Source organism: Phaseolus vulgaris, chromosome 7 (assembly GCF_000499845.2).
Source record: "Phaseolus vulgaris cultivar G19833 chromosome 7, P. vulgaris v2.0, whole genome shotgun sequence".
In the NCBI taxonomy this organism is placed as follows: domain Eukaryota; kingdom Viridiplantae; phylum Streptophyta; class Magnoliopsida; order Fabales; family Fabaceae; genus Phaseolus; species Phaseolus vulgaris.
This window is the reverse complement of record NC_023753.2, coordinates 36,705,200-36,727,992: the sequence shown is the minus strand read 5'-3', so window position 1 is coordinate 36,727,992 and position 22,793 is coordinate 36,705,200. Positions and strand designations below refer to the sequence as shown.

General features: G+C 33.9%; 3 protein-coding genes across 10 annotated transcripts; 2 read left to right on the top strand and 1 right to left on the bottom strand.

The window, feature by feature from the left end:
* Nucleotides 1–94: 94 nt before the first annotated feature.
* On the top strand, nucleotides 95–2,527 carry LOC137830477 (probable E3 ubiquitin-protein ligase RHC1A). Of its 4 annotated transcripts, none has more exons than XM_068637843.1 (2): nucleotides 95–264; nucleotides 1,266–2,527. In XM_068637843.1, the coding sequence occupies exon 2, from the start codon at nucleotides 1,366–1,368 to the stop codon at nucleotides 2,290–2,292; it is 927 nt and encodes a 308-aa protein (XP_068493944.1). In that variant the 5' UTR covers nucleotides 95–264; nucleotides 1,266–1,365; the 3' UTR covers nucleotides 2,293–2,527. The 4 variants fall into 4 exon arrangements, with proteins under 4 accessions (XP_068493944.1, XP_068493946.1, XP_068493947.1 ...); XM_068637845.1 differs by lacking the exon at nucleotides 95–264 and adding an exon at nucleotides 429–568; XM_068637846.1 differs by lacking the exon at nucleotides 95–264 and adding an exon at nucleotides 463–586.
* A 2,162-nt stretch (nucleotides 2,528–4,689) lies between these two features.
* Nucleotides 4,690–10,513, top strand: LOC137830476 (uncharacterized). Of its 2 annotated transcripts, none has more exons than XM_068637841.1 (5): nucleotides 4,690–5,035; nucleotides 7,277–7,389; nucleotides 7,507–7,878; nucleotides 8,253–9,012; nucleotides 10,135–10,513. In XM_068637841.1, exons 1-5 carry the CDS (start codon nucleotides 4,810–4,812, stop codon nucleotides 10,203–10,205), a joined length of 1,542 nt encoding a protein of 513 aa, XP_068493942.1. In that variant the 5' UTR covers nucleotides 4,690–4,809; the 3' UTR covers nucleotides 10,206–10,513. The 2 variants fall into 2 exon arrangements, with proteins under 2 accessions (XP_068493942.1, XP_068493943.1); XM_068637842.1 differs by having other exon boundaries at nucleotides 4,732–5,035; nucleotides 7,309–7,389.
* A 2,065-nt stretch (nucleotides 10,514–12,578) lies between these two features.
* Nucleotides 12,579–20,944, bottom strand: LOC137830475 (uncharacterized). 4 transcript variants are annotated; one of them, XM_068637837.1, is made up of 13 exons: nucleotides 20,460–20,944; nucleotides 20,211–20,245; nucleotides 20,016–20,094; nucleotides 19,834–19,912; nucleotides 17,494–17,574; nucleotides 17,270–17,415; nucleotides 16,933–16,983; nucleotides 16,515–16,674; nucleotides 15,318–15,498; nucleotides 14,791–14,898; nucleotides 13,906–14,031; nucleotides 13,746–13,797; nucleotides 12,579–13,294 (listed from the first exon to the last, which is right to left on the bottom strand). In XM_068637837.1, exons 1-13 carry the CDS (start codon nucleotides 20,745–20,747, stop codon nucleotides 13,142–13,144), a joined length of 1,539 nt encoding a protein of 512 aa, XP_068493938.1. In that variant the 5' UTR covers nucleotides 20,748–20,944; the 3' UTR covers nucleotides 12,579–13,141. The 4 variants fall into 4 exon arrangements, with proteins under 4 accessions (XP_068493938.1, XP_068493939.1, XP_068493940.1 ...); XM_068637838.1 differs by having other exon boundaries at nucleotides 17,270–17,412; XM_068637839.1 differs by having other exon boundaries at nucleotides 13,906–14,025; nucleotides 20,460–20,939.
* Nucleotides 20,945–22,793: the final 1,849 nt, after the last annotated feature.

The window sequence follows — 22,793 nt, the reverse complement described above, 5'->3', positions numbered from 1 at the left end:
ATTTTAACAACTTAAATTAACAATATATTGGATTTTAAAAATTGATGATGTGAAATATATTTAAACCTAAATAAAATTAGGAGAGAGGGGAAGGTGAGCAGTGCAGTGATAGAAGAACAGTAGAGAAAATGGAACATGCGGTGCCAGCTAAGCTGAAGATGTCGGTTCCTCCTCAATAATCTCATCATCCACTGGTTAGGGTTCCATTCTCACCCTTTCCACCACTCTAAGCAACACCACCTTTTCGATCCACATTCCCCTCTGGTACGCCGTCGTTTTCCTCTCAACCCTTTTTCTATTTCCTTCTCCCTACCTTTTCTGCTATTCCAAGGGATGGCTTCCCAAGAACCTTCCAGAAACTTCTGTTTCTGACCAAGATTCCAAAGATCTCACCTTTTCAGCATTTTAAGATTGCGTTACAAGATTCGCTTCTCCACCTTTTTTTTTCTCTCATTGGGGTGTCAAATAATTAAATAAACACGTTTAAGATCAGTTAAAACAGTCGAATCTGGGGAACCTTCCTCAGCCGTTCTTTACAATCAATGCGTCGCTCTGCGTGTGATTTTGCGTAATCATGGTTTTTTCAGTCATGCTTGCTTAGTTCTTTACGATTAGAACCCTCTTGTTGTGTGCTGCTTTACTTTTTGATACACAGAGGATTTGTATTCCTTTTCTTCTCAGATTCTGTTTTGTTTAATCACTGCGCATGCTTCGGATTTCTTTTCCTATTGTGAGTTCGATTAAAATGCCAGTTTTGCACTTTTGAATCTGATTAAAGTGTTTATGCTGGTGCCCGTTTTCTTTGCTTTTTAGGTGGGTGAGTCAAATTGAGTTACTTTGTTTTGGGCCTACAATCGTAGTGTTTAAGTCTTAGCCTTAAGTAGGAGATTGGTGGTGATGATTTATGATCGTGGATAGAAACAATGTAGAAGGTTTAAGGTGAAATGCGTGAACCCATTACATGTCTATCTCCTGGCATTTTCGAATGTTTGCTCAAGAGTTGCAGATCATTGATAAATTTTATGGATACCTCTGATATGAGCATTAATGTTTGCTATTGATCAATACACACTGCTTTGTACAGACAATTAGAATATTGTTTGCTCAAGTTTAGTTCTAATGTGTTCTGTGTCTAAGTTTTAGCTGACAAGAACGGCATTGTGTGATTCTTAGGCAACCTCACCTAGTAGTTGGTTGTGGTGGTGTTTTATGTATAATCTGAGTGATATCAATGTTCCTTGACTGTTTTCAAATTTATTTTGCAGTATATAAGTCGTCATGCTGTTGTGACAGTTGAAGACAGTGTTTGTGGGAAAGTAGGGTTGTGATTAGTTGTTTGAGAGTATTAAGGAAGTAAGCAAAAGGATGTCAAATAGTAGGAACACACATTGGTGTTATAGTTGCAGGAGGCCGGTTCGGCTGGGGCGGCGAGATGCGGTTTGTCCTAGCTGTAATGAGGGATTTGTTCATGAACTTAATGATATGGTGCATGTTAATCCTTTTGACTTGTTTGGAATGGACAACAACGAAGAAAGAGACCAAAGGGTCGGACTCATGGAAACCTTCTCTGCCTTCATGAGGCATCAAATGGCAGACAGAGGCAGAAGTCGTGACATCAGGGCACAAACAGATTCAAATCCTGAACACAGTGCAGGGTTTGCTCCTCTGTTGATCTTTGGTGGCCAAATACCTTTCAGATTGTCCGGCCACGGCGGCTTCGAGGCTCTCTTCAACGGGGCTCCCGGAATCGGCATGACACGAGGCAACACAGGCGACTATTTTGTTGGTCCTGGACTTGAAGAACTGTTTGAACAGCTTTCAGCTAGTAACAGGCAAGGTCCAGCACCAGCATCAAGATCCTCAATCGATGCCATGCCTACCATCAAGATCACGCAGAGGCATCTTCGATCAGATTCTCATTGTCCAGTTTGCAAGGATAAATTTGAGCTGGGGTCTGAAGCAAGACAAATGCCATGCCACCATTTGTATCACTCAGATTGCATTGTTCCATGGTTGGTCCAGCATAACTCCTGCCCCGTTTGTCGCCAAGAACTGCCACCACAAGGATTGAGCAGTAATCGAGGCACAAATGGTAGAAGTAGAAGTGGAAGTGGAAGGGTAAGCAGTAGTGGTAGGGAGAGCCAGGGAAGGAGAAATCCATTTTCCTTTTTGTGGCCTTTTCGTTCTTCTCATTCCAGCAGTAATGATGAAGCAACCGGAAGCAGCACACCAGCACCAAGTATCCCAGAGAATAGCCATCATGCAGGGTACTCTGGGTGGCCATTTGAATGACTTAGTGTGAGTAGAAAAGTTTCTTTTTGTTTATGAATCTGCTCTCAAAAATCTTGTGGACTGATGCTGCTGCTTGCTTGCTTGGGGTGAAAACGGTTTGAGACTGAGTCTTCCACTCTGGATTTGCTTTCTCAAGTTGTGAACTATTTTGTATAAATGGTTATTTATGCATAATTGTTTGAATTTGATATTCAAATAACAAGTTTTTTTATCAATAGAAAATATTTCATATGAATCTGAACAAGCAGCTCTGAAAAGCAGTGTGATTTTCATGTATACTCTTTGATTCTGAGATAAAAGGGTTTTAAATTGAACTTTGATACCAACTAGAACATGAAATTTTGTTCGAGAGCAGGAGAGTGATTTTCCCAAACTCTTTTTGAAAATAGAGAATTTTATTTGCATTTTTGGGATCTTCCAATCTTATATATAAGAAGTAAAAGATAAAATTTGTTTATTAAAAAAGTAAAAAGTTGTTTATTAAAATAAACAATTAACTTGAACAAGTTCATCCGAAATAGTTGTAATTTTATTTAACTCATTCAATACAAAAAAAACAATAAATAGATAATTAAGGAATCATTATTATGAAGATATATGATAACTAAATTGCCATAATATTAATTATTTGATTTCATAAGAGGTACATGAAATTTAATTGATTACTCAATGTGACCGATACTTTATTGATTATGTATTTGTTTAAATAAAACAGTATGTATTATTATTTTATATATTTGATTGTAGTCTATATATTTAACGTGGAGTGGTAGTTTGTTTTTCATTATTTTTATAAATTTACACCACTAACTTAATAATTAACTATAACTATAATAATAGTACATTTATTCCTTTATAGTCAAGCTCATCTCACCATGGAAGCCAAGACTCAAGATTAGACCGTCTAGAGCCATGTGAGGAGCGTCTAGACTCAAGAGGAGAGCGTCTAGCACAAGATGAGGGGCGGCTACAAAAGGAGCGTCTAGGAGGAAGCCTAGACCGTCTAGGACCTATCACTAGGTCCATGGCCAAGCATATTCACGCACAAATGGGTCAAGCAACGAATGGGAGGTAGAAGACCTTGTACATGCTACATGGAGGCCCATTAGGGGTGACTTAGTAGTTAGTGTAGTGTTAGAAAGCATAAACTTGTCTTATATGTGATTTACCCTAGATTTTGTGCACATTCTAGAACATTGCCTCACATGGCCGGCCATGTGCTCCATATGCCATGTGCCTTCACATTTTCATTTCATTTTGCTTACATTTCATGTGCACTTAGCTTAACATTTACAGCCTCCTTAGCCGATGCCTAACACTTGTATTTTAAAAGATTAATGAGAGTAATGTTATGCTGCCCACATTGTGCCATACATTGCTTTTGCCTAGTTTCTAGGACCTAATCTTCATCTTCACCATCTATTAAAGGGTTGGCCGAACCTCCCTTCTTCCATACTCATCATGCACTTTCAAGATCACCACAACTCCTAGGAGGATCTTGTCCATTTCAATCCATAACTTCCGCACCATTTTCACAACATCCAAAAAAAACTCCATGAGAATGTCATCATATATCATTATACTTTTGTATATATATATAAATAAATAAAAGGTTATTGCATTTGTCCTATTATACTTTTGTATATATATATATATATAAATAAATAAAAGGTTATTGCATTTGTCCTAGGAGCATTTTATCCCATCCAATTAGGCCAATTTGGTAGTTAAATTATTAATTTTATTTTTATTAGTTTAAAAATTACTGGATACACTATCATTGACGTAGTTGATCTATGTTTTCAATTTAAAAAAAAAATCAATTTTTTTATCATTACTACTTCTTTTCTAATTGTTTCTCAATAAAACCTCACTTATTTTAGTTAAAGATATTTTAATATAAAGTAATCAATACGCAAATATTATATTAAAAAAAAATCTATAACAGTCATTCTCAACTGAAATAATATTATTAACAATTTCATTATCTTAAAACATTCTCCCTCCTTACAATACAACACTCTATTATGGTTTGTTTTGTAGAAGTGAAAAAGAAGGAAGAGTGTTCTTTTTGCTTATTTAGTTAAGAAAAAACAATTTAAAAATAGTAAAACTCACAACACTATTCATAATTATCTTCTTTTTTAATTTATTTTATCAAACTATACAATGTTTAAATTATTATTTTTACTTTATTTTCTTTTATCTATTTGTACTTTAAGAAACAACAAAAAAATAAAATAAAGACAAACCACACCATTCTGGAAAAGTCCTCACACTTTCCCTCCTTCTTCTTTACAAACTTCAAACCCTAAACACAACTTTTTAATTTTTCTTTTAACCAATTATTATTATTATTATTACTATTATTATTATTATTATTATTTGAAATAATAAAATAAGGCACTAGACTTGTGCTGAAACTCATTTTCCCTGAGCTTCTCTTTGAGTTAGTGTTAAATGGGTACTCCAAACCCGACCCAAACCGAGGATGGGCCATGACCCACTTCGCCGGCAATGGGAAAGTCTGGAGAACAACACCACCCTCTGCCCTCCATCGTCGCCGCCCAGGATTCGCGGCCAAATGCACTGCCGGCGGGTTGCGCCTTTTCCGTCGTCGGACTCAAATGCCTTATTGTCTTGCTTTTCTCACTCGCACTTTTCATCTCCGCACTCTTCTGGTTACCGCCATTCGTTCACTTCGCAGATCCCAAGGATCTGCGTTTAAATTCTAAGTACAAAGGTGGGTTTTTAACTTCTTTTCAAGCTAATTTTTTCTTCTCTCTCTCGCGGTTATCCTTCTTAATTTAGTAGTTTAATTTTAATTTTAGGAAATTTTTAAATTAAGAAAAATAAATCCCTGTAGTGATGATAGTTAGTGGATCTGTTTCTATATTTGGTGTTAATTTATTTATTTTTTCTGTGAAGAAAATAACAATGCCAGCGTAAATATAGATTTTAACTTGTTTAAGTATTTTATTTTTAATTTTTGGTTTGTCATAAAAAATTGTTGACGAATTAACGGCGTGTGGCAGTTTTTAATTTTCGGTATTTACTATATTTGTGGGGAAAAGGGGAGATTTGTTTGTTGCATTGTGTTTTGATGTTTTCTTTACTTTGGAAGTTATTGTTCAAAACATTTATAATTAACTACAATTTTAATTTTAATTATAGAGATATTGAAATTACCTTAATGGTGCATGTGAATACAAAAAGTTTCCCAGTTTTAGGATCTGACACTATCATATATGCTGTTGTGAATTTTGGTTGAGCTGGAATATTGCAGTGAGAATTTTCTTTTGGGAAATTATATCTATAAGAATTTTGAAGCTTTTATGCTGCTATGGAGAGGTTTCTTTGTGACTCTTTGTGTCAATGCTTATGTTAGCATTGAACATAACTTTTCCCTTAAAGAGAATACTTGGTTTGCATAGAACTTTACCTATTAGAGCAAGAAGGAATGGAGGTGTTGTAAGTGATAACTTGAAGAACCATAATAGGAGGTTAAGATGATGTGAGAAAGTGACAATATGAGGGCTTGTCTGTGTTCCATTCTTCAATTTTTTTTTGGTTTCATAAAAAAAAAACTAGTTTTAAAAGTTATTTTCAAAAGTGGTACCTTCTCATTTTTAAAATAAAATAAAAAAAATCAAAACATCTTGAGTGTTTTTAGCACTTTATGCTTTCACATTTATATTTATTCATACTCTTTTTTGCATTATCCTGTCTTCTTCCTTACTCTTTACTATCTAAAAAGTAGATTTACAAAATTGATTTAAAAACAAAAAGAAACACAACACCCTTTGTGGTTAAAGGCTTCAGCAGATAAAAAGTAATGGAGGAGGCAGGGTCAAACAAAATTAAATTAATTAGAGGAAAATAGCAATTTTGGATGATGCAATAATGGCAGTTAGCATTGGAATATATGTAGTTCCAATTATACTTCCTTTAATAGCATACCTTTTTGCCTCATACTTTTGCATGGAATTTCCACAATTTCCGAGACAATTTTCTCATCTCTGCCACAATAAATTTATTTTCTTGTTGATACCGAGTTTAATTGTTGGAATACTTGCTTAGTTTATAAAACCATGAAATTAACTGTTTTTTCTATGTTTTTTGTCCTCACGTGCACTGGAATTAATGACAAACTAAATATGGAGTAGTTTAATATTAGAATTCTATTCAAATAAAATCATTACTAGTAATAATGACTAGATGAGAAATAACTGATAATGGTATATATCATTTTGATTTGTAACTCCTACCAATATGATTAGAGAAATGCTTGTAATATCAACGGGATCAAATATAATGGAAGGGTGGTGAAACAAAGTTTGAGTCCCTATTGGAAGAGCATTCTCGTTTAGCGTCTGAATGTATCTAAAAAACATTGCTTTTAAAGAAAGATAACTGTGAGAAAAAGGAAATATGCATTTCATTTGACTCTATTTTATTCTTTTGGAATTTCTATTTCCAAAAAAATAGCAAGGAACAAGTCAGCTGCTGGAAATGTGTCGTCACATGTGCTGTTTGAGTTGAGAAATGAAATATTTTGTTTTTGTTCTGGATGTGGTACTGTTAAATCGATTTTGTAATCATTATAAGTGGCCAGGAACAAAAGTTTTAATTTTGATTATGAGGTTTAAACATGATTTTAAGTAGTGCTATAGTAATGTAGCCGTGAGCGCCCTTACCTGTTACAGGGGTTGCTATAGCAGAGAGGTTTAGTGTAGCAGGCTGAATAGCTGTGATGCAAAACCAAGGGTTTGCATGTTTTTGTTTAGTCTTGGAGTACCCACTACCGTAATGAAAGTTTGGACAGGCGAGAGAATCAATGTACAATTAGTTTTATCTATGAAGGAAGTCTCATACGTTACAATACATTATTACATGATTTATTTGATAAAGGATTTAATGTAATTACGCACATAAGCATGATTATCTAATCTTTTTATTTAATGACATTGTTTTAACTTTTCAGATCATGATATCGTTGCAAGCTTTTATGTGCAGAAGCCAGTATCTGTGGTAGAAGACAATATGTTGCAGCTTTCTGATGACATTTTTGAAGAGATAGGGGTTCCCTCAACCAAAGTAACTCCTTCACTGGTTTCCTTTTGTCAACTTTATTAATATATTTTTTTTGGTAAAAGAACTTTATTAATGTTAATGTTATTTGATATAGATATCATTCTTATATTTCAAAACCAGGTGGTCATCTTGTCTGTGGATCTCTTACCACGATCAAACATGACAAAAGTGGTGTTTGCAGTTGATCCTGATGGTAAATATTCAGAAATGTCTGCAGCTGCCATTAGCTTGATAAGAGCATCATTTAAATACTTGGTTATGCGCCAATCATATCTCCTGCTGACTACATCCTTATTTGGTGTACCCTCCGTTTTTGAGGTGCTGAAATTTAAGGGAGGGATCACTATCATTCCACAACAAAGTGTGTTTCCTCTGCAAACAGTGCAAACACTATTCAACTTTACTTTGAATTTCTCCATTTACGAAATACAAACAAATTTTGTTGAGCTGACTAGTCAGCTAAAGGCTGGGCTACATTTGTCTCCTTATGAGGTTTGTCTTTGTTATTTCTGACCTTACTGTTTTTGTTGTATGGCTCTTGATTGTAATTTGTTATTTACTTTCTTCAGTTTTGATGTTATGTCAAATCTGTCAATTATGGGCTCTGTGTCTAAGCTCTATATGGCATTATGGATTCTGTTGTGGGATATCTATCAGTTACAAGTGAACCATGTTTAAGGTTGGACTCTGTAAGCAAAAGGAATAACATATAGCATGCAAAATAAGCTAGCTCTGTCTTGTGTATAATCTTTAAATTTAGGAATTCCTTACATAATATACATTTACGTGTTCTTAATGCTGGGAGGATTTCGAATATACTGATCTCGCCAACCTGATTCTGATTAGGTTTCCTTGTTGGTATGCAGAACTTGTATGTCATCTTATCAAATTCTGAAGGTTCTACAGTAGCTGCTCCTACCACAGTTGAAACGTCTATCCTACTTGCAGTTGGGATTACACCATCAAAGGAGAGACTAAAGCAACTGGCACAAACCATAATGGGACATCATTCATGGAACCTTGGGTTGAATAACACTCAGTTTGGTAGGGTTAAGCAGGTTCGACTTTCATCCATCTTGAAACATTCCCTTCATGGCACTGGCGGTGGTGGCTCTGCTTGGTCACCTTCTCCTGCCCCTCTACCTCATCCTCACCAGCACCACCATCACCACCACCACCACCACCATCACCACCATCACCATCACCACCATAGTCACCACCATAATGCACATGTTTTTCCTGAAACTTCCCCTTCACCTTCACCTACAACTGGGGAAGATGCTGCTTCACCTGAATATGGTTCTCCTGCCCCTGCAAGAAGTGTGCCTGCCCCAGGGAGAAGTTCTTATGCTCAACCTCCGAAATGTCAATCTGGGTGCAGAAAGAGATCCAGCCGGAATACTCAAAAGCAATTTCGTCTAACACCTGAAGTTGCTCCTACTAATGCCCCACACTATCCTGTTCCCTCACCACGGGATAGACCCTCAGCACATGGTTTTCATTTCTCAGTTCCTGCTTTAAGTCCATTACCAAACATAGCATTTGCGCATGTCGAGCCCCCTCCTAAGAATGAACTATCTGCTGAACGTCCCAGCACACACTTTCATGGGCCATCACCATCTTTATGTGAGTATTGTTAATGGCAATTATTTGCATGAGCTATTAAAGGCAACTTGTTTTACATAATTTGTTGTCTGCGCATTTTTAATACTACTGGTCATATCTTGGTATTAAATTTATCTCAGTTTATAAAAGGAATTAGAAATTATTAGCTCAATGAAATTGAGCTGTGAAGGGGAAATATGAAAGGAGGAAAGTACACATTGTGTATGGGCTCAAACTAACTCCTACTCTGCATGTCCTGAAAAAGTTTTTGCACTGCTTTGCATTGAAGCACACTTTCATGCTCGGGTCATGCAGTTATAGAGTCTACTGCTTTGTTTTTGTTTTTATTGTCCCCTTCTTTTTTTAATGGAGGTTTCTAGTTCATCAGTATTAAATCTAACATTCCAACATTAGATTATAATCTTGAGAAAGGCTAATACGAAATTCTTTGATACATTATTTTTTATTGAGTAAATTTTAAGAGGATCCCCTGAAAAGGCATAAATGGTTTTTTTAGTGAGACCATGTATGAAATTCATCTTATGAAGACATGTGGAAAAATTGTGTTACTAAGCTCTAGCTCACTTGTTCGTCCTTAGGTTTGATTATACCCTTCGTGATTACCTGAGCATTTTTACACTTGTGGGTTTCATTGTATGTGGGTATTGTCTACACTTGCAATAAATATAATGATTGTTTAAGTTCTTAAGAGTATGTGGTAACTCATTATAAATTACCATGGTTATCAAAATAGGACTAGAATAGTTGCTTCAATTAAAAAACCAGTGGACTGCTCTTGTGTTTAGTTCATTTGAGTCTAAACTGGCTTCAAATATTTTCATTCAATCAAAGAAATTCGTCCAACCGAATAAAGAACCTATGTTAGTCACAAAGGTATACACAAGGCTTTTATTATCTTCTAGCAAACCATATATTAAATCCTTTGACGGATTTAAAGTTTTATTTGACTTGATTTTTATTGTTGTGTTATTTCATCATTTAATAGTTTAGACAATATTATAAATATATACATAATTATTTTTTGTTCCTCTATGTTTTGATTTAGTTGAATCATTGAACCCTAAAACACTGTATGCGACCATGAAATATTGATTCCTTTGGACTGACATTTTATTTTTGCAGCTTCTGCAGGTTGTGTTGGGACTGTTAATTGGATACCTTCAATGTTTTTAGTAATTTTATTACTTGTATAAGCAAGTTCTTAACTGTATCATTCGGGCATATAAACCAGAGAGTGCTATAAAGATGTGCTACGCAAAGGCTAGCTTCACATCTGAGTGAATACAAGGTGTTATTGAGAGTGTAAATAGTTGTTTAAAAAGATCTAAGAACAAATGTGCCCTTCAAAAAAGGGGGGAAAATGCAGACAGTGTATGCTTTTTCAGGTCAAAGTCTTAAAGTGGCAGGCCTTGATTAGGTGCATCGCTGTTGTTCTGTAACGGTAGATGGAAAAAGGAAATGAAAGGAAGAAAAAAAATGGTAACAATCCCCTTTTGGTTCTCATGGCTTTTAAATTTAATTTGTATGGATTAATAAGCTAGTTGTTTGGCTTACTTCCATAGTTTTTCTTGCAACTTCTTTTACAGTTGAATGAAATGGTTTATTGAAAAAGACAACAACACTAAATTCTTCCATCCAAAAGTTAAAATTAGATATGCCACCAACAAAATTTCCTTTTTAAAGCATAATGATAATATGCTTAAGGATAAGATTTACATTAAGATACATGTGCTAAATCATTTCTAACATGTTGTCTACTTCTAACATATGCTCTGATATTGATAATATCATAATATTATTCTTTTAAGTTATTGACAAATGTGAATAATCTTATCGTTACACAACAGTCTACCTTGATTGAAGTTAAACAAATTATCTTCAATCATTTCTCTGATAGTGTCTTTTGTTTAACTGGTATTTTTTTATCGAACATTTTGGATATTATTCCACATTATCATTATGTATATAATCACATTGTTTTAATACATAGCTTATTTGATGAAAATGAAATGGAAAATTTTAGATCTATTGTTTTAGTTAATTTTAAATATAAAATTATTTTAAAGATTTTAATTAATAGATAATTTTGAAAAAAATGTCTTTCCTTAATAAAGAAGTTTTGTTCCTGGCAGGTAAAAAACTGCCTTGAAAGATTGGTTGCAGAAGGCTCATTAAACAATGTAAGAAATCGTTTAATGGTTTACAAAAATATTCTCAAGGCTTTTGTAAAAAAATTTGACGATGCCAAAAGAAGTTAAAAACTTGAGTAATAGAGAGCAATACTAAACACTTTGACTTGTACAAATTCATCCTTAACTCAAGCTAAGCTCAATTATCCTCAGTCAAAAAGGGTTCCAGTAATAAACTAATTATTATATTAATATTATAAGTGCGGTTTACAATAAATATACAAAGTCACTCATAACTATCAACTAATTTTTTCTTGAGATTTACATTGAGTACATTGTGTCTCTTTCGGACTAAGTCTTTTTAGATTATACAAACAATAAAGTTGTAATGTTTACTCTTTACTAAGAGAGGATATAAAATATAAACATTGAGAGAGATAACAAAAGTAAAGAATATACAAATAAGCTCTTGTCTTTCTATATCATCTAACACAGTTTTTACTAAGCACATAGAAGTTAAAGAATGAAAAAAAATCATGTACTTGCATGAGCATATTTACATTCGTTGATTCAACAAACTTATATCATGACACAACTTCTATTTATAGGAGTCCCAAAACTGTGTATTATGACCGAGTGTTTCCACTTTGTCTTTTTGCGTTATAACATTGTTTGACTTTATTATGACACTTCTGTTGTAGAATACTTTTGTTTAGGTGAAGGACAAATTTTATTTGAGTAACTACCTTGTTGCACTCTCCATACTAAATAAGCATACAACACTCAAGCATAGGTTGTATGAATGCCAATATCTTCTTTGAAATCCATGAGACACCACTTTTTGGGAGAAACAATCTTTCATGTGTCTCAGGATACAACTTTTGAGTGCATATGCTAATTGCATGTTCATCTTGTCTTTGTAAGCTTGTGTGTAGCACTTCTTTTGAACTTGTCTGATCTTCATATCATCTTCATCTTTATGTATTTGCATCTGGTACCAGATTTCATCTAGTTTTCAAACATAGCATAGAATCTCTTTATTTTCTCAACTTTATTCAATTTAACTTCCACACTTTTCACCTCACATCAATGCATTTTTTAAAACAATGAAATCCAACTTTATTTATGAAACATAATATCAAACTTCTATTTTTTACTTATATGAAAACTTATGCATATACCAACATGAACACGAAAAGGAATAGAATCATGATTTGTCAAAAAATGACTTAATTCAACCTACTTGTTCGATGACTTAATAGGTCAAGTTGCGTTTAATGCACCTTCCTATCATAGAGAAATAACCTTCTAAATTTCTTAAACCCTTTAGAATATAACATCTAAAGTATTACCTTTTTTTATAGATTAGACATTCCAGAAAAAAGTGTATGCCAGAAGTAAGATTCTAAAGTGCATTCTCTTTGATTCCAAAATGAATAATTCAAAATAGATTTATATTGTTTCAAATTATTCATTTAGAAACCATCCATAGTAAGATTTATCGAAAGATGAACAAGATGTGGACTACATACATCTCCATCAACCATAAAATCCGACCGTACCATAATGAAAAAGAAAACTATATTTCTAGCGTAACACGATTAGCTATAAAGATGAACAAAAAGAAAGAGCACAGACAATGTTGGAAGGTTCAGAATTTACTTTCTTGCAACCTTGAGGTTCTAGAATTTTCCAATCGTGAAAAATCATATGGCTATGACGTTTCTGCTCATGAATGCCTCTACCAAGCCGAGTGCAATTTTCATCATCACCCATCAGACGCTTCAAGTATGGCTTCCGTTATAGCATTGAAGTGATGCAAAATTCTCCAGTATTTGCAGCAAGTCACGGTATTATTGCACAACAGCACAGATGGTTTTGCCAATGCTGTGGCATCCTTATCTAACTCATGGATCTTAGAGTAAAATGTATCTGATAAATTTTCATCCACTTGGCAAAAAGGGCAAGATAAATTAGTTCACTGTTGTGATAAGATGGTTCTAATCTGCATCACCAAGCCCATCACTTCCATCACCCCTTTTAGATATGGGAGTAAATTGTGAATTTGGTTTCTTCTTCTGAGAAGCAATTTCAGCATTCTTCCGCAAAACAGCTCCAGGTGATGGATATGGTCGTTGTTGAAAGAGAGGACCCTGAAATTGATAGAGAAAGAATTTATAAATAAGGCTCAGTTGAGGAATGTAAGGAAACTGAAACCAAAAATTATTATGGCAGACATTCTACTTTTCTCTGTTTCTGCATAAAAGACATCACTGTTACCCAGTGGCACTAGAGGCTAGCTTGGCATCAAATAGAAGCTCAATATCCCACCAATTCTACCCGTAATCTATCATTACACAATTTCACCAACTTTTTTATTGTTTATACACAAGACATTTTCGTGGATAACTTCATTCAGTTGCAAAATTCTTCTGGGTATTAAACCATCCATGGATACCAGGTTAAAGCATTACTTTGGTAAAAAATGCATTGAAAAAAAATAGACATCAAATGTATCAATAAGAAAAGCAACTAAGGAAAAGATAGGAACAAAAGAATTTCTGAAAGTAAAATAAAAATAAAATAAAAAAATAATGTACATACTGTTGCTGTTGTGTCAGCTGCTCGTGGCTGCACACCTTTCAGACCCACGACCCTGAAAGTAATCATACATTTATAGTTACTAATCATTTAAGCGAGCTTTTCTATTTTATATATATATGTGTGTGTGTGTGTGTGTGTATAAAACATACAATACACATACCAGCCACCACGAGGAGCATCAGAATAGGAGCTAGGGTCCATGGGATCCAACTCATCATCCTCTGCATGAGCACGTTTCTTTCCCCCTTTTCTACTTCCCTTGTGAAATGGAGGTTTCAAACTGGTCCTAGGAAAAGAAATCGAATCAATACAATCCTTTATGGCTCCAGTAAAGACAAACGTATAGATTTCAAGGCAAAACTGTGAGATAACAGATGATGAGATGATAGCAACCCAGCCCAAAACTCCCGACCCAACAATTCAATGGACTGTATATGATTATTGAGCATTTTGGGGAATATCAAGGGTGGCAGAGGAGCATTGAGCAAAACTGTGAAATACAAGGGCAGGGAGTATTGAGCATTTTGAGGAATATATAGGGTGGCAGAGGTCAAGGGCAGAGTAGACTTTGCCCATGTGATAGGTTTCGTTTTCTATTCTGCATTTACATTCTTCAGTGTTATTCATTGTAATTAGAGCTCTCTATCTCTGCAGTTTTATTGTTTTTATTCAATAATACTGGTTCCCATCAGTTTCTTTTCAAAAGTTCACTTCCCCTTAATTTTCATCAATCATTTCCTCAGAATGCACCTTTCCACAGTTTACCTCTAGGAAGTATTATCGCAATATGGAACAGAACCTAAAAGAAAGTGTATTTGCTATACAAGCTTTTAATCTAAGCATATTTTAGACTTTTCATGAAAGCATGGTGTAGAAAAAGAGAAAATCTAAAAGATGGATAGTGGAAGTTTAAATTTAATTATATATTATTATAGAGGTCTGCCCCAAGCATGTGCAGCAACAAATTTGGCTAGATAACATCAACTGAACAACAATAAGCTTTTGTTAAAAATTTAATAGCACTGCAGATCTTCATACAACTAACCCTTGTTTGCTAGACTTATTATCTGAAATTTCACCGGGATGTGCAGCACTGCTTTGCTGATTATTCAAACTTGAGGACAAATATTGACATTGAGGAAGATTCAGAACCCTGCATTTTTAATAAAACCAAACTAAATATTAGAGATAAACCTTTGCAGCTAATTTAGAAGAAAAAAAAGGTAAGCAGATGATGTATATAGTCATACATGAAGAAAAAAATCAACATTAATTTTGCAGATTTCATTTTCACCGCAGTGAGCAGGATCTATGGTTCTGGTTGTACTTTTGTAGATTTTATTTACAATTAAAGCACATTTTCTTGTGACCTTCAATTACTATTCAACATATGATACATATAAACTAACAATAAAAATTCTCCAACATTAGCAAGTTTGGTTGGGATTATTTTTAAAGAAACAATCGCTTAAGAGTAACCATTCTCCAAAAGTAAGCAATTATTTCTCCTAAATAAAATGAACCAAACATACACTAAGACCTCAATAATCATTAACAGTAACAACTCTCTACCTTGTGCAGTGATTGCAATAACCCCATGTTTGAACAAGGCCAACACCCCAACCACCACATCCCGTGCACCGTGCTAAATTAGATGATTCGTCATATCCATCACCAACAGGAACATTGTGAGCTAAATTAGGTCGTTGCCATTGTGATACATGAGTTTTTGTATTGTAGTAATACTTATGACCTGAAATACAAAGAAATAATAGATAAGGTAACTTAAATTCTTCAAACAATGGCAAAAAAGATAAGAAAAATCTATCATACAACTACAACAAAGTCTATGGATAAACTGGCCCAACAAACAAACCACTCTAAAAATCATTTCACAAGTGTTGAAACATTTTATTTCTCTACCAAGGAAACTAAATATACATTGAACCCGGTAGCATATATACCTAGTCACTATTGAAAATTTGTAATGTTTATATCAAACAACAATGAATGACGAATCAAATACATTCACTAATTGACAAAACAAAAACATGCAAAAGGGAAGAACAAATAAAAGTCAAATGTTAGAATTGTTAAAGTATAGGAAAGAGAGACATCGAGCTGAAATCGTGTTTGAGACAATACAAATGGCATTAATATAATACATAAAGGAGATTTGATATCTTCTAATAATAAAAATATGATATAGGAATAAATATTTTGTTGAGGGGTATGAGGAAACAAAGTTTCATAAAGAACACTAGTGGATGCCATGAAATCCAAGAATCATGAGTCTTCAGAATTTTGATTCTTAGGAATGACTAAATTATGTTTGGTTGGTCAAATATTGCTAGGAATATTTATATAAGTTCTCTACAGACCAAAGACTATCGTGTTATTTTCACTACATTTTAATTCATTACCACATTAAATGATTTAATAAGAGTAACATGTTAACCTTTTTTAGTAAACTTCCATTTTAACACTCCCATGGGAATGTTTTTCTGAGGAAACTCGGCCAACAACCAATTCCGAGAAACATTGTTTCTTGGGAATGTTATTCTTTAAGAGGTAAACAAAACATGAGAAACATATTTTGGCAACTTTAGATTCCTGAGAAACTAAAATTTTCCTTCTACCAAAAAACCCCTTGGAGTAATTATATTTTAGCCATTCTTTCTCTAATCTAAACCAGTGAGTCTCCTTAGAATATAATAAATAAAACTCATATAAAGACCAGACGAAACCACATGATAATTATAGCTGAACCTGTTGTTTCATCCAATGACTCCACCCAATATTCTGGAAGATGTGAAGATGATGGTGATTTCTCAGTTAAGTATGACTTTTGAGGATTTTCCCATTGACTCTTCCCAGTACTTTCATTATAATAATAACATGCCCCACTTACAGGATCTTTTGCCTCAACCTACATGGAAAATTAGAGATTCATATGAGCTAGAAGTAGTAGGGTATTGATAAAAATAAGATATGCTTATTGTCCGAAATATGCAGCAACTGTGATGTGACACCAAAATCTTAATTATATCTTTTTTGGTAAAAGTTAGGATTTGGTTTAAAAAGGTCCAAGAGTGATTAAGAGATTTAAATAGCTGAAGGCATATGCAAAGAATTTTTCCACCCAAATTCTATGGCAAACTTTACAACAAGTGATAGTGATACACACCCATCCTGGTGGCAACTTTTGATTTTCCGTAACTTCAGCTGCATTGGCTTTCTGAAACTCAGAAACAGGTAATCTGTAAGGTAGTTGAACAAATTGAAAATAATTACTGGAAAGCACATGGCATGAGAAACTAGAAGTTAAAATTGCAGCACAATCAAATGTCACATTTTCAAACCCAACGTGAAATTTGTAGTACAAAGTTGTAGAATGAGGCCTCAAAAATAGATTGTCACCCCCACTTCCAAGGAGGAAAATAACAGAAAAAAGAAAAAATAAATAGGTGAAGGAGAGGAAATTGAATATGATAACAAATATAATCTAAGATCAATATACTTACTGGATCTGCAGTACATGAATTTTCTCCAAGAATACCCCTAGCTCTCAACCTCTGCTTGAGGTACTCAGGCAATTCTTTAGCTGCAGGTTTTTGTTCTGAACATCTATCAAGTATAGGATCAGACTGACTGACAGCATTGTTACCTACTTCACAGTTCCAAAAGCAACAAAGTTAAGGTACAAGAGTCTACTACATGAGTTAAAAATATTTGTAATCATATTTACCTGCAGTAGTATTAAGTTTTGGACCATCATAATAGGCACCTCCACCAGGCACACCATATCCATTGCCTATTTCTGTGTTACCTGATACAGAATGCATATAATCCCAAAGTAATCAGACAAATTATTACCATTAAAAGACGATAATAGATGCAATGATGTTAAAATCTCGAGAAAACTCGTGCGATCCCACAAGTGCAGGGGATGCTACAAGCTGAAATAGATGGCAGATAGAGATAGGCACAGATCACTGTGGAGTCGTAAGGCTGCTCGTCAAATATCGGGATTGTGTGCCACATCGATCCTTTCTGTTTTTTGCAGCTAGGGTTCAACGGCCCATTTGTTGGCTATGGGACAAGACCCAGCCAAACTCGTATGGTCCTTTTGTTCTGCTAGAGTTCCCACCCATTCGCAAATTAGAGACGAAGGAGACTACTCATGACGTTGTGCACACCCCCCTAACCTTGACGCTGACGCTGCTGTCAAACAACAATAATTGTCATTGCTGACAGCCATCAAAGCACTAATGTAGCTCCTGCCGACACTAGCTTCTCCATTGTCGGCATCATAGCACTCACAAACATTGTCTTCGGTGATGCCTTTGGAGTTGTCGATGCTTGCTATGTTTTGCTCTGTCTTTACTTCTTTTGTTCTTGCTGGAGAGTGTTCTCTATTCTTGCTAGAAGCTTCTCTATTTTGTTTAGAATTTGAAGGAAAACAAATGGCATCAGCTAGAAGTGGTTCGAGTCACGCTAATAGAAGAGGAAGTCGTATTGGAGCAAGGACTGATCTTGCATGGGGTCGGTGTGTTTCTCTTGGTGGGAAAGCAAGAACTGTGAAGTGAAAATATTGTGAGGAAGTATTAACACAAGGAATCTATCGATTGAATCATCATCTAGCAGGAACTTAAAAGGATATTGGACATGTGTAGCAGTTCCTGGAGATGTTAAAAGTTTAATGTTGGATGTTGTTTAGCATTTACAGAAAAGTTTGAATAAAAAATCAAAATTAAAAGAACTCGGAGGGGGAGTAGTGTGGGTGATTCAAAAGACTAAGGCAAGAAGAGGAGAGTTATGACTCATCAAGTATTTTCAAGAAAAAGGAACTGGCAGTCAAACCACTTTCAATGTCATTTTCAAGAAAAGTGAGAGGCAGGATCCATATCAAGAAATTGCTTTATTTTTCTACAACAATGTTATACCATTTACTGTATCAACAAGTGAAGAGTTCAACTTTGGAACCTTCGGATGAAGACATCTTAGTTGAAGTTGGAAAAGATGTCAGTGGTGGTGGTGTTGCTGCACCTATGGATAATTTGAAGGTTCCTCCAATTGCTGATAATGATGGTCACGAAAGGAGATGACATTAATGAAAATGAAGATCAACTGGAGAAGGATGCTTATCCTACTTTTAATATGAATGATCTTCTTGGATTGTTTGTTTGTATTAATCATATATGAGTTTATTAGTTATTTCATGAGTTGTAAACCTATGTTTAGTTGTGTTAAGTATTGGATATAATTACTTGGGACTTATTATAATTTATTTTTATCGTCTATATTATTTTTAACGCATACACAGGTCTATGAATACAACTTTTTGTATCTCATAACACTCACGAGTCTAGTTACATTCTTGAGTCACGAATTTTTATCCCCCTTTTGATCCTCTATGATCCTCGAGTTTTACAACATTCTCTAGATGAAATTATTAGTATAAGTGACATGTTTCAAAGAGCTTATTTATAGTTTATTTAGGCTTATTTTATGACATAAGCACTTTTGTAAGTATTTGGAAGAGCTTACGAACAAATAGCTATGATATGTTTACAGGCTTTTTTAGTTTCTCTCAATAAGCTCTCTACGATAGCATATGAAAAACACTTACAACTTGTCTGGAAACAATTTAGCCCCACTTCATCTTCAATTATTGAAACAACATATAAAGAAGTGTTTACATGATAAGCAATTATTCAATAAGCACTTAAGTAAGTTGCTTACTGTCCCAAACCCACCCTACGACCTGTAAAGTAATATCTAGTTCCACTCAAAGAAGGCCAGAGGTTGCCTGAAGATTTCCTGTGGTTAATCCATTCAAAGTGCTCTAGCTGTTCCTTTGAGGGAATTACTGCGTTAAGGAACATGGCCAGCCCAAATTCCCAAAGGGTGCACATAATAACTGTCTTTTTTGCCTTCCCTAAAACCCTATAAATCCAACATGATATTGAAATGGTATGATCAACCTCACAATATCAGTCCACCAATGCCACATTACCATTGAACTGGAGAGAAAGGAAGCAAAATGGTATAGAAATAAGAACACTTGGTTAAGTAAACTACAGACCTTCTTCCACACGTGCAGCTTTCCCACGCTTCACAGCCATTTCAGTCCTATGCTCTGTGGCCATTTTCAACAGATGCTCCTGTTTTTTTAAAAAATAAAAACAAAAAATAGAAAAGCTCTGTCTAACTCTCCTACTCTTCAAAAGAAATAAAATTAATCCCAATCACGTTTTTGTCACACACCTTCAAAGCACCGGGGTCACGCCGCTCTGAGAATACATCAAAATTATCCTCGTTAGGTGCAGCATCAGTTCTTCCCTCTCTAGAATGGCCAAACACAAACATCCAACTCAACAATCCCACTACCTCAAACCACTTAACATTTCAAGAAAGCATTTCCACATAATTGAACAAAGGAAAACGAAAACCAACACACACCTTTGACTCCTTATGACATTTTGCATCGCAATTTCCTATCAATAAAAACAAATCCAAAACACCCAGAACAGTCAAATAAATGAAAAATAACCAAAAAAAAAACAAAAAAAACACAAGAGCAAGAACTTAAAACACGGTCCACAAGATCAGCACAACAACAATCGCACCCACATTTCTCCACAGTCTCAATAAAATCACAAAGAACCGAAAACAGCAATGTAAAACCTGGCACAAGAGAAAGCAACATACTTGTTCGAGCAGCACTGCATCCTGAGCAGCAACATCAATGTCGTGCGAGCCATTGAAGTGTGCTCCGTAGTTGTTCGAAGCGATGCTATTGGAAACGGTTACTGTGGCATCGTCCACTCTAGTGTTCTGAGCAAGGTTAGAATTGGGAATGGGAAAAGCATAGTGTGGAAGGGTTCCTTGTTGAAGATTGTTGGGAGGAAAAGGGTATTGAGGTGAAGGAGCGGCATGGGCATAGTTTGGCCACGAAGGAACACCTGGAGGAAGTGGTTGATCTTGGGAATTTTCCATAGCTTCTGAATTTCCTCTGGCGAACACAAAAGAGGATTAACGAGAAATAGAGTGAAATTTGCGTAGAATGAAAGCGTGGAAGTAGAATTGGGTATATCTGAAACGAACAAGGATTGAAAGGTAAAGAGAGAAGAGAGAGAGGGTTAATGTGTTCTTAGCTATGAGGTGGACACGCTATTAAATGGTATGTATAATTCGAGACTCCATTGACACATATTATTGATGAAATGTATAATTTAAAAAATATTTATTTAATTTATAATAATTTTAACACAATTTTAGAAGATAAATACATTAATTTTTAAAAAACTTAAATTTATTATATAAATTTTTAATATGATTATAAAAGTAATGAATAAACTCTTTTAAGAAACATTTGTTAAAAAAAAATTTAAATATATTTATACACATAAATCCTTATTATTAAGTTATTATATAATATTAGGGGTGACAAAGTGGGGCGGACCGTGTAGACCAACCCGCGGACCGCTGAAAAAAATGCGGGGCGGGTTGTTTATTTCAACCCGCTGGCCCGTCCGCATAATTCGCAGCCGCGCGCACCAAGTGCGGGGCGGGGCGAGTTGGTCTGTATAACCCGCATAACTTTAAAATGTATAATTTTTTTTTTTACACCCTCATATTTTCTTCCTGTAACCTCATATTTTACATTCCGAAATTTTTAATAACATCTTACTTTCATGGAAATAATAATATTATGAGACTATTTACCTAATGCATCTAAATAAAAAAAATTCAAATTTTTTATTTAAAAAAATAATTTTTTAATAAATATTTCTTATACGGGTTGGGTTAGAAAAATCAGTCCGTAAATTCTTTACGGCCAGCCATTTCCACTCAATATAATATATAGATTTATATTTTTTTCATACATTCTATAAATTATACGTATTTCGTGATGTGTGTTACATATATTCTTAATGTGAAAAATATTTACTAAATAACCTTATAAATTACTTGTAATTGTGGTTTAGTTAGGAATCAACAAAATAAGTTAGTTATGTTTTTTTTTTAACTGAAAAATAACTCATCAAACGTTTTTATATAAAAAAAATGTTATATGTGCATTATTATATGTGAAAGATGTTGATTTATAATGTGCATTAAATGGTTTAGATATGGATGATTATATTTTTTAATTTTTTAGTTTAACTAAAATGTAGTTAATTAAATGTTTCCATAAAAAATAGTGTTATATCATATGTGGGAAAATAAGTTGAATATTCAATAATATATCATTGAATTGTATATTACTTTTTTAAAAAAATCTAAAAATACAATTAGGGAGAGATAAAATGATAAAATATGTTTTTTATATTTTTATACTGGTTTGACTATTAGTGAATATTAATTTTTTTAGTCAATTTTATCGAGTTTCCTATAATAATTTTCACTGTAAATATAATTTAGTATTTTTTTTTTAACTTCAACCATTTATGCAACAAATAGACATTAATTACTTCTAACTAAAATATAAGTGTGTTATTTCATAACAAAACAAAGAGATTACAAGGATTTTGATTAAAAAAAAAATATAGAGAGCCTAAGACAAGAACTATTAAAATTATGATAAAATCATATTTGATACTTATTGTAAAACACTTAATTAAATATTCTTTTAAATACTTAGAGATCTTAAACACATTTTTTTTTACATTTAATCAGTTAGTTGAAATAAACTGCTACACACTCATAAAACATGTTGTATAGTTTTTAAATAAAAATTATTATTTAAAATTAATTAAATCTGATTTAAAAATACATAGAAATAGATTTTTAATGACTAAAAATGATTTACAATTTGTTGTTCGTTAAATAAATGTAAAATTATTTATGAAATGCGCTAAGAACTATTTCATATTGGCTTTTACCAAAATATTACATTTTCACAATTATATTTTGAATTTCAAAAACAAAACATTTGCCTATCCGTGTCACTATATGATTTTATATTTTTAAAAATTACATCTCTTATATTATACTCAATAATATTATAAATATTTGTATTTTATATATTTTTTAATTAAA